Below are 12,079 nucleotides of genomic sequence, written 5' to 3' on the forward strand. Positions count from 1 at the left end.
GTTTTTGGTTTGAACTTTGTTTTTGAATAATACGTTAAGGTTTCATTTAGTACCAGGTGTGGGGGAGTACACCTGTTTGACAGAACTCAATCAGAGCAATCAGCAGACACCTCTGAGGAAGACTGGCAGTTGACAGTGGAAATACAATTCAATTCTAAAAAAAGTGATCAAAACATCCATAATACAGAAAATGCACACAATGACAATCGTTGTACTCTGTGGTGAATCCTGTCTTTGGAACAGCAATCATGGGAGTCTTTTTGAGTCTTTAGGGCTTTACCTCTTTGTACTTATTGGCTTTGGGCCACACACTGACCACTGGGCCCTGGTCCATCATTTTGACAATATCCGACATGTTAATGTACTTGTCCATCTCTATCAGTCTCTCCATCCAACTGATGTTTGTCATCCCGTGGTCGGAGAACATGATGATGTTCAGCTGATTATCCATGTTTGTCTCCTGTAGGAGGAGTCCTCAGCATCAGAGAGGCGGGGCCAACTATAAAACACGACTCTAAGGAGATCAGCAGATGACTTACTTTGACTTCCTTGTTGAGGCTTTGCATCACAGCATCCAGCTGCCTCAGTGCCTGCCTGACCTGTGGAGAGTCGGGGCCGTACTTATGGCCCTCCTTATCGATCGCCTCATAATAGATGGCTGCCATGTCAGCCCGGCCTGACCTGATGCATGTAAACAATTAAATTCAACTTTATTCATACAGCGCCAAAAACAACACGTTAGCTCAAGGAGCGTATCGAAAAATATTACGTTTTTTTTTTATTGATAAAGACCAGCATCGGTGAAGATGGAGAGAAAAAACAACCTTTGAACAGGAAGATAGGGGGAGGGGGGGTTAGTAGTTAGCACCTAGAAGGTATTCCTTAAGTTCCATGTAAAGTAAACTGGGATCATTATTAGAAACTGGAACTAGCAGATACTAAAGACACAAGACTGTAAATTCAATTGGGCAAAGAAGCGGTTAGGGTTAGTGTTTTGTTCTTTAGCAGCTTGTCCCAGTTCACGTCACCATGGCGATGGATCGGCCAAAGCTAATGTTCCCGTGCCAGTCATATTTAATCACCTGAGCTCATGAAGAGCTTTGAGGATGAACTCCCACAGGGTTGTCACAGATGGATCGTAGACATACTGCTCACAGAACGAGGGTCGCACTCCCAGGATCTCCACTTCACAGCCTAAGAGCAATCAAGCACGCGCACACACACACACACACACACACACATGCACACACACACGCACACACACACACACACGCACACACACACGCGCACACACACACCCACACACACACACACACACACACACACACACACACACACACACACACACACACACACACACACACACACACACACACACACACACGTACACACACACGCACACACGCACACACACACACACACACACACACACACACACACACGCGCGCACACACATACACAGAGCACTGTTTACATACAGACAGCAAACAGCAGAGTTGGGGTCAATTATAATTGTAATTGCGTAATTAATATTTAATTACAATTGTAATTGTCCATCCATCTATTTCCTGACCTGTTTGCTCCTTTATTCAAGGTCCTGGGGTATTTGTGATTGTTGCTGTTGTAATTTAAACTGCAGTTGGGTTCAGATAATTGACTTTGTAATTGAAATTGGCATGGAAATTCTATAAAAACTGTCAACTATAATTTAAATTAATGCAAACCTGTGGAACCATGTCATAGTTCTATAGCATACACATACACATGTTTTATATTAACATTTCCCACCTATCTGTCACTTCTCTTGAGGATCATTTTACCATTTTTTGAAGGGTATATGGTCAGATAAAAGGCTCAGACGCCCACACCAAAAGTATTAATAACAATTATTATTTATTTCAGTCTAAGTCATTGTTATTCATTGTAATTAAACTTTAGTAATTAAGACATAATTGGAATTGACTTTCAGGAGGACAATAATAATTGTAATTTAGGGGGCCAAGCCCGCGGGGCCAGGGAACCGCGTATGTAAGCATACGCGGTTCCTAGGACCAGCGGTGCTAGGAACCCTATTGTAATCGTAAGGATTTTTATTATTACGTGAAAGTAGTGCTGCAGGCTAAACCGTACAAGGTAGGGCGATGCCCTTTCCGCCCTAACCCGCGAACCTTGGACGCAAAAACTCACATATGTCCGCCAGCAGGTGGCACTATAACCAAGGTCCTTAGTTGGACCTGATCAAAAGTTGATAAAATAATTTTGTTCGGGTAAAATATGCACCAATTTTTTTTTTTTCTAGCTAGTTTTCTAGCTAGCTATAAAAACTTGAACCTGTGCATATCTCAGTCAAAAGAGATGCAAATAACACCAAATCTGAAATCCTTGGTTGGCCGTGAGGGTATGCGCCTAAGTTGAATAATGTAGGTCACTAGGGGGCGCTGCAAAGATGGGATATTTATATCAACATATCACAACAATCTAAATGATGATTTGCTGCTGCTTTGTTAACAAACAATAAAATAATGAAATTAAATAAATCTAAACAGGGTTGAGAACCCCCCCCCACCACCAAAAAATAAATAAATTTAAAAAACTCAGGTGAATTAAAAGCCAAGGATTTAAAGTGGATTTAAAGCAGAATTTGAAAGTCTTCAGTGCGGGGGCCGGTTAAATGTTACTTTACAGCAGGGTTTCTCAAATGGGGGTACGTGTACCCCTAGGGTTACGCAAAGGCACTACAGGGGGGACTTTAGGGAGAGAGTAGAAAAATAACAAATGAAGTGTCAGTCTTTGTCCCCCCCAGGCATGAGATGACTGGAAATAATAAAAACTATAAATAATAAATAAATCTATTCAGGAGCAACTAAATCTATTTTTCAACCTATGTGAGGTTGCCTGAAATTTCTGAAAAATGTAATTAGTTTTTTGTAATTATTATTATTATTATTATTATTATTATTTATTATTATTAAAAAAACAACACAATCTTAAACAACTGTATTTCTATACTTTTACTTTGTGAATATAGTTAAACTAAAATGCAGTAAAAAATAAATACATATCTGAGCTCAAACATGATTGAAAACTATCAAAATAGGGTCACGATCCAAAAAAGGTTGTTCACCACTGCATTAAATACTGTTTCTTTCCACTTATTTACCAAGTTAGATTCTTTAAAATGTGTGTTATCACTCGTTCATTTCATCATTATGCTATACTGTTTTTTTAAAATAGTTTTCTATGCAAAATGTTGTAGTTGAACAAAGGGGGTACTAGGATTCAGAAATAAGAGAAAGGGGGTACTTGAGCCAAAAAATTGTTCTCACACTTTTTACTTTTTGGGACATGAAAATAGAGGCTCTGCTTTTTGTCATCAGAATATGTGTTAAACTAAAGCTACAGAATACAAAAACCTTTACAAAAATTATAAAGTACAATTGAATATGCCACAAAACCAAGAAATATACAAAACTTTACTCAATGAAAAATGTTTTGGTGTGACTGTGTAGCTACAAGTCTACAGCCCTATGAACTACACGGCCAGTATAAAAGCATCAGATTTCAAAATAATGTAAAAACTGTTTATTTTAATTAGGGGGTATAATATTTCAATTGCTAAAATTGTCAAACAATGTGTTTTTAAGCAGCATGACTTGTATTTTAATGTAAAATAAGATTACTATACAGTAATATTTATTTAATTTGTGTTTACAAGGAGATTGTTTTGGGGGGACGCACGACCCCTTCATCCCTCACCATGATTTGCGCCCTCGTTCCCTTTGTCCAATTACAACATTTTGCCCAGAATACTGTGAAAAAACAACAATAGAGCACAATGATGGAATGAAAGAGGAATGAAAATTCATGGAGCTATCAGATTTAAACACAAATTTGACATAAATTGTTCATTGAGAGATTACTAAAAAAAGTGGGCAGTGCAATACAAATTCCCTTACGTTGGAATTCTGTGGAAAATCTGAATTCCGAATTTAAAGTCAAAAAAATATCAGATTTTTCATGTTAAAGTCAGACTTCTCACTTTAAAGTTGGAATTCTGAGAAAAATGTCAGAATTCTGAGAAAAATGTCAGAATTCTAGATTTAAAGTCAGAATTCTTGAGGAAAAAAGTTATTATACTATGATTTTCATGGTCTGATCAAACTTAATAACTCAGTTCAAAACAGCAAGTATTTTTTATAAACATTTTGTTTATTCATTTGTTCTTTCATCTTTTTGTTAATAAAACTTTCTTCCTGCATTCAAACGAGAAAAGAATAGAAAGAGCGGAGAGAGGAACGTTTTAAATCATCATGGGGGGGGGGGGTAGAGATTCTTGAGGTTTATATTGTTCTAATGTTTGGTCTTCCTGGTAAACCACTGGCGGCTTCTTTTCCATAGAGGTTTCTTTTTAGCGTGGCTAAACCGCTCTTCTTCTATTTCCACATCTTTGGCTTTCAGTTGGTTCTGTGCTTCTACCAGGGCGTTCTCCAGCAGGGTCACCTTTTCTTTCACCTGCTCCTCCAGACTGCAGTAGGCCTGCTCCTTTGACTTCACCACTTCTAACATGTTGGCGTTCACCTCCAACAGTTGCTCGTGTTGATCACTTTGATTTTTGAATTTATCCTGCGCCTGCCTGAGATCGGCCCTCAGAACGTCGTTTTCAATTTTCTGCTCATGGAATTCCTTTGTGGAAACATCCAGAGCCTGTTTGAGTTGGGCCAGGTCCTTCTCTTGTAATTCAAACAGGTACGTGGCAAAGAATTTCTTTTTTCTCCTCTTTGCACATGTGATACACCCTGGTGGTGCTTGGTCAGGTACCAGTGTGCAGCTTGGTTCACAGGGACTCACTGGTACGGTGGCTGGTGGATGGTTCACCTGTTCATCATCACCCTTGTCTCCAGGAGACGATGGTTGGCCTCCCTTCATCTTCTGCGTCTTAACCTTTTTCCTACGAGGTGGCTTTAGCAGGTGGAATGACGCCCCTTTGAATTTGTTAAATAAGGGCTCAGAATCCCCAAAGTCACTAAAAGTAACGTCCATCGCTGGTTTTTGATCCGTCGTCAACGTTTCAAGAAACAAAAGCAAGAGAATGTTCAACAAGAGTGTAGTTTTTAGAGCTGTGAGCTTTGAGCTGTGTGTGCTACTCTAGAAGAATCTAGGCACTTTCAAGTCATTTTGCTTTCATCTCCTGTGTTTGTTTTCATTTCTGTTGTCATGGTTACAATCAAATCAACATTCTAAATCATGATTTGCTGCTGCTTTGTTAACCAACAATAAAATAATGAAATTAAATAATTCTAAACAGGGTTGAGAACCCCCCCCCACCCGAGAAAAAATAAATAAATAAAAAAAAACTCAGGTGAATTAAAAGCCAAGGATTTAAAGTGGATTTAAAGCAGGATTTGAAAGTCTTCAGTGCGGGGGCCGGTTAAATGTTACTTTACAGCAGGGTTTCTCAAATGGGGGTACGTGTACCCCTAGGGTTATGCAAAGGCGCTACAGGGGGGACTTTAGGGAGAGAGTGGAAAAATAACAAATAAAATGTCAGTCTTTGTCCCCCCCCAGGCATGAGATGACTGGAAATAATAAAAACTATAAATAATAAAAAAATCTATTCAGTAGCCACTAAATCTATTTTTTTAACCTATGTGGGGTCGCCTGCAATTTCTGAAAAATTTAATTAGTTTTTTGTAATTATTATTATTATTTATTATTAAAAAAACAACACAATCTTAAACAACTGTATTTCTATATTTTTACTTTGTGAATATAGTTAAACTAAAATGCAGTAAAAATAAATACATATCTGAGCTCAAACATGATTGAAAACTATCAAAATAGGGTCACGATCCAAAAAAGGTTGTTCACCACTGCATTAAATACTGTTTCTTTCCACTTATTTACCAAGTTAGATTCTTTAAAATGTGTGTTATCACTCGTTCATTTCATCATTATGCTATACTGTTTTTTTTAAATAGTTTTCTATGCAAAATGTTGTAGTTGAACAAAGGGGGTACTAGGATTCAGAAATAAGAGAAAGGGGGTACTTGAGCCAAAAAATTGTTCTCACACTTTTTACTTTTTTGGGACATGAAAATAGAGGCTCTACTTTTTGTCATCAGAATATGTGTTAAACTAAAGCTACAGAATACACAAACCTTTACAAAAATTATAAAGTACAATTGAATATGCCACAAAACCAAGAAATATACAAAACTTTACTCAATGAAAAATGTTTTGGTGTGACTGTGTAGCTACAAGTCTACAGCCCTATGAACTACACGGCCAGTATAAAAGCATCAGATTTCAAAAATAATGTAAAAACTGTTTATTTTAATTAGGGGGTATAATATTTCAATTGCTAAAATTGTCAAACAATGTGTTTTTAAGCAGCATGACTTGTATTTTAATGTAAAATAAGATTACTATACTGTAATATTTATTTAATTTGTGTTTACAAGGAGATTGTTTTGGGGGGACGCACGACCCCTTCATCCCTCACCATGATTTGCGCCCTCGTCCCCTTTGTCCAATTACAACATTTTGCCCAGAATACTGTGAAAAAACAACAATAGAGCACAATGATGGAATGAAAGAGGAATGAAAATTCATGGAGCTAACAGATTTAAACACAAATTTGACATAAATTGTTTATTGAGAGATTACTAAAAAAAGTGGGCAGTGCAATACCAATTCCCTTATGTTGGAATTCTGTGGAAAATCTGAATTCCGAATTTAAAGTCAAAAAAATATCAGATTTTTCATGTTAAAGTCAGACTTCTCACTTTAAAGTTGGAATTCTGAGAAAAATGTCAGAATTCTAGATTTAAAGTCAGAATTCTTGAGGAAAAAAGTTATTATACTATGATTTTCATGGTCTGATCAAACTTAATAACTCAGTTCAAAACAGCAATTATTTTTATAAACATCTTGTTTATTCATTTGTTCTTTCATCTTTTTGTTAATAAAACTTTCTTCCTGCATTCAAACGAGAAAAGAACAGAAAGAGCGGAGAGAGGAACGTTTTAAATCATCATGGGGGTGGGGGGGGGGGGGGGGGGGGGTAGAGATTTAGAGTCAAACTTGAGGTTTATATTGTTCTACTGTTTGGTCTTCCTGGTAAACCACTGGCGGCTTCTTTTCCATAGAGGTTTCTTTTTAGCGTGGCTAAACCTCTCTTCTTCTATTTCCACATCTTTGGCTTTCAGTTGGTTCTGTGCTTCTACCAGGGCGTTCTCCAGCAGGGTCACCTTTTCTTTCACCTGCTCCTCCAGACTGCAGTAGGCCTGCTCCTTTGACTTCACCACTTCTAACATGTTGGCGTTCACCTCCAACAGTTGCTCGCGTTGATCACTTTGATTTTTGAATTTATCCTGCGCCTGCCTGAGATCGGCCCTCAGAACGTCGTTTTCAATTTTCTGCTCATGGAATTCCTTTGTGGAAACATCCAGAGCCAGTTTTAGTTGGGCCAGGTCCTTCTCTTGTAATTCAAACAGGTACGTGGCAAAGAATTTCTTTTTTCTCCTCTTTGCACATGTGATACACCCTGGTGGTGCTTGGTCAGGTACCAGTGTGCAACCTGGTTCACAGGGACTCACTGGTACGGTGGCTGGTGGATGGTTCACCTGTTCATCATCACCCTTGTCTCCAGGAGACGATGGTTGGCCTCCCTTCATCTTCTGTGTCTTAACCTTCTTCCTACGAGGTGGCTTTAGCAGGTGGAATGACGCCCCTTTGAATTTGTTAAATAAGGGCTCAGAATCCCCAAAGTCACTAAAAGTAACGTCCATCGCTGGTTTTTGATCCATCATCAACGTTTCAAGAAACAAAAGCAAGAGAATGTTCAACAAGAGTGTAGTTTTTAGAGCTGTGAGCTTTGTGTGCTACTCTAGAAGAATCTAGGCACTTTCAAGTCATTTTGCTTTCATCTCCTGTGTTTGTTTTCATTTCTGTTGTCATGGTTACAATCAACACAACATTCTAAATGATGATTTGATGCTGCTTTGTTAACAAACAATAAAATAATGAAATTAAATAATTCTAAACAGGGTTGAGAACCCCCCCCCCCACCCGAGAAAAAATAAATAAATAAAAAAAAAACTCAGGTGAATTAAAAGCCAAGGATTTAAAGTGGATTTAAAGCAGGATTTGAAAGTTTTCAGTGCGGGGGCCGGTTAAATGTTACTTTACAGCAGGGTTTCTCAAATGGGGGTACCCCTAGGGTTACGCAAAGGCACTACATGGGGGGACTTTAGGGAGAGAGTGCAAAAATAACAAATAAAATGTCAGTCTTTGTCCCCCCCCAGGCATGAGATGACTGGAAATAATAAAAACTATAAATAATAAAAAAATCTATTCAGTAGCCACTAAATCTATTTTTTTAACCTATGTGGGGTCGCCTGCAATTTCTGAAAAATTTAATTCGTTTTTTGTAATTATTATTATTATTTATTATTAAAAAAACAACACAATCTTAAACAACTGTATTTCTATATTTTTACTTTGTGAATATAGTTAAACTAAAATGCAGTAAAAATAAATACATATCTGAGCTCAAACATGATTGAAAACTATCAAAATAGGGTCACGATCCAAAAAAGGTTGTTCACCACTGCATTAAATACTGTTTCTTTCCACTTATTTACCAAGTTAGATTCTTTAAAATGTGTGTTATCACTCGTTCATTTCATCATTATGCTATACTGTTTTTTTAAAATAGTTTTCTATGCAAAATGTTGTAGTTGAACAAAGGGGGTACTAGGATTCAGAAATAAGAGAAAGGGGGTACTTGAGCCAAAAAATTGTTCTCACACTTTTTACTTTTTTGGGACATGAAAATAGAGGCTCTGCTTTTTGTCATCAGAATATGTGTTAAACTAAAGCTACAGAATACACAAACCTTTACAAAAATTATAAAGTACAATTGAATATGCCACAAAACCAAGAAATATACAAAACTTTACTCAATGAAAAATGTTTTGGTGTGACTGTGTAGCTACAAGTCTACAGCCCTATGAACTACACGGCCAGTATAAAAGCATCAGATTTCAAAAATAATGTAAAAACTGTTTATTTTAATTAGGGGGTATAATATTTCAATTGCTAAAATTGTCAAACAATGTGTTTTTAAGCAGCATGACTTGTATTTTAATGTAAAATAAGATTACTATACTGTAATATTTATTTAATTTGTGTTTACAAGGAGATTGTTTTGGGGGGACGCACGACCCCTTCATCCCTCACCATGATTTGCGCCCTCGTCCCCTTTGTCCAATTACAACATTTTGCCCAGAATACTGTGAAAAAACAACAATAGAGCACAATGATGGAATGAAAGAGGAATGAAAATTCATGGAGCTAAAAGATTTAAACACAAATTTGACATAAATTGTTCATTGAGAGATTACTAAAAAAAGTGGGCAGTGCAATACCAATTCCCTTATGTTGGAATTCTGTGGAAAATCTGAATTCCGAATTTAAAGTAAAAAAAATATCAGATTTTTCATGTTAAAGTCAGACTTCTCACTTTAAAGTTGGAATTCTGAGAAAAATGTCAGAATTCTAGATTTAAAGTCAGAATTCTTGAGGAAAAAAGTTATTATACTATGATTTTCATGGTCTGATCAAACTTAATAACTCAGTTCAAAACAGCAATCATTTTTATAAACATCTTGTTTATTCATTTGTTCTTTCATCTTTTTGTTAATAAAACTTTCTTCCTGCATTTAAACGAGAAAAGAATAGAAAGAGAGGAGAGAGGAACGTTTTAAATCATCATGCGGGGGGGGGGGGGGGGGGGGGGGGGTAGAGATTTAGAGTCAAACTTGAGGTTTATATTGTTCTAATGTTTGGTCTTCCTGGTAAACCACTGGCGGCTTCTTTTCCATAGAGGTTTCTTTTTAGCGTGGCTGAACCGCTCTTCTTCTATTTCCACATCTTTGGCTTTCAGTTGGTTCTGTGCTTCTACCAGGGCGTTCTCCAGCAGGGTCACCTTTTCTTTCACCTGCTCCTCCAGACTGCAGTAGGCCTGCTCCTTTGACTTCACCACTTCTAACATGTTGGCGTTCACCTCCAACAGTTGCTCGCGTTGATCACTTTGATTTTTGAATTTATCCTGCGCCTGCCTGAGATCGGCCCTCAGAACGTCGTTTTCAATTTTCTGCTCATGGAATTCCTTTGTGGAAACATCCAGAGCCAGTTTGAGTTGGGCCAGGTCCTTCTCTTGTAATTCAAACAGGTACGTGGCAAAGAATTTCTTTTTTCTCCTCTTTGCACATGTGATACACCCTGGTGGTGCTTGGTCAGGTACCAGTGTGCAACCTGGTTCACAGGGACTCACTGGTACGGTGGCTGGTGGATGGTTCACCTGTTCATCATCACCCTTGTCTCCAGGAGACGATGGTTGGCCTCCCTTCATCTTCTGCGTCTTAACCTTCTTCCTACGAGGTGGCTTTAGCAGGTGGAATGACGCCCCTTTGAATTTGTTAAATAAGGGCTCAGAATCCACAAAGTCACTAAAAGTAACGTCCATCGCTGGTTTTTGATCCGTCATCAACGTTTCAAGAAACAAAGCAAGAGAATGTTCAACAAGGGTGTAGTTTTTAGAGCTGTGAGCTTTGTGTGCTACTCTAGAAGAATCTAGGCACTTTCAAGTCATTTTGCTTTCATCTCCTGTGTTTGTTTTCATTTCTGTTGTCATGGTTACAATCAACACAACATTCTAAATGATGATTTGCTGCTGCTTTGTTAACAAACAATAAAATAATGAAATTAAATAATTCTAAACAGGGTTGAGAACCCCCCCCCCACCCGAGAAAAAATAAATAAATAAAAAAAAACTCAGGTGAATTAAAAGCCAAGGATTTAAAGTGGATTTAAAGCAGGATTTGAAAGTCTTCAGTGCGGGGGCCGGTTAAATGTTACTTTACAGCAGGGTTTCTCAAATGGGGGTACGTGTACCTCTAGGGTTACGCAAAGGCACTACAGGGGGGACTTTAGGGAGAGAGTGGAAAAATAACAAATAAAATGTCAGTCTTTGTCCCCCCCCAGGCATGAGATGACTGGAAATAATAAAACTATAAATAATAAAAAAATCTATTCAGTAGCCACTAAATCTATTTTTTAACCTATGTGGGGTCGCCTGCAATTTCTGAAAAATTTAATTTGTTTTTTGTAATTATTATTATTATTTATTATTAAAAAACAACACAATCTTAAACAACTGTATTTCTATATTTTTACTTTGTGAATATAGTTAAACTAAAATGCAGTAAAAATAAATACATATCTGAGCTCAAACATGATTGAAAACTATCAAAATAGGGTCACGATCCAAAAAAGGTTGTTCACCACTGCATTAAATACTGTTTCTTTCCACTTATTTACCAAGTTAGATTCTTTAAAATGTGTGTTATCACTCGTTCATTTCATCATTATGCTATACTGTTTTTTTAAAATAGTTTTCTATGCAAAATGTTGTAGTTGAACAAAGGGGGTACTAGGATTCAGAAATAAGAGAAAGGGGGTACTTGAGCCAAAATATTGTTCTCACACTTTTTACTTTTTTGGGACATGAAAATAGAGGCTCTACTTTTTGTCATCAGAATATGTGTTAAACTAAAGCTACAGAATACACAAACCTTTACAAAAATTATAAAGTACAATTGAATATGCCACAAAACCAAGAAATATACAAAACTTTACTCAATGAAAAATGTTTTGGTGTGACTGTGTAGCTACAAGTCTACAGCCCTATGAACTACACGGCCAGTATAAAAGCATCAGATTTCAAAAATAATGTAAAAACTGTTTATTTTAATTAGGGGGTATAATATTTCAATTGCTAAAATTGTCAAACAATGTGTTTTTAAGCAGCATGACTTGTATTTTAATGTAAAATAAGATTACTATACTGTAATATTTATTTAATTTGTGTTTACAAGGAGATTGTTTTGGGGGGACGCACGACCCCTTCATCCCTCACCATGATTTGCGCCCTCGTCCCCTTTGTCCAATTACAACATTTTGCCCAGAATACTGTGAAAAAACAACAATAGAGCACAATGATGGAATAAATGAG

The 12,079-nt window shown here is 37.1% G+C and overlaps 1 protein-coding gene across 1 annotated transcript in view; it reads right to left on the reverse strand.

Annotated features, from left to right (window-relative positions):
• Positions 1-5,341, reverse strand: part of enpp6 (ectonucleotide pyrophosphatase/phosphodiesterase 6) — a gene marked incomplete at its 5' end in the record, with an annotated part of 8,704 nt that extends 3,363 nt beyond the window's left edge. The window contains 4 exon segments of the mRNA XM_028459056.1: positions 281-460; positions 540-681; positions 1,083-1,194; positions 5,326-5,341. Of these exon segments, the coding sequence (XP_028314857.1) occupies positions 281-460; positions 540-681; positions 1,083-1,194; positions 5,326-5,341 (450 nt within the window).
• Positions 5,342-12,079: the final 6,738 nt, after the last annotated feature.

Source organism: Gouania willdenowi, chromosome 10, assembly GCF_900634775.1.
Source record: "Gouania willdenowi chromosome 10, fGouWil2.1, whole genome shotgun sequence".
NCBI lineage: Eukaryota > Metazoa > Chordata > Actinopteri > Blenniiformes > Gobiesocidae > Gouania > Gouania willdenowi.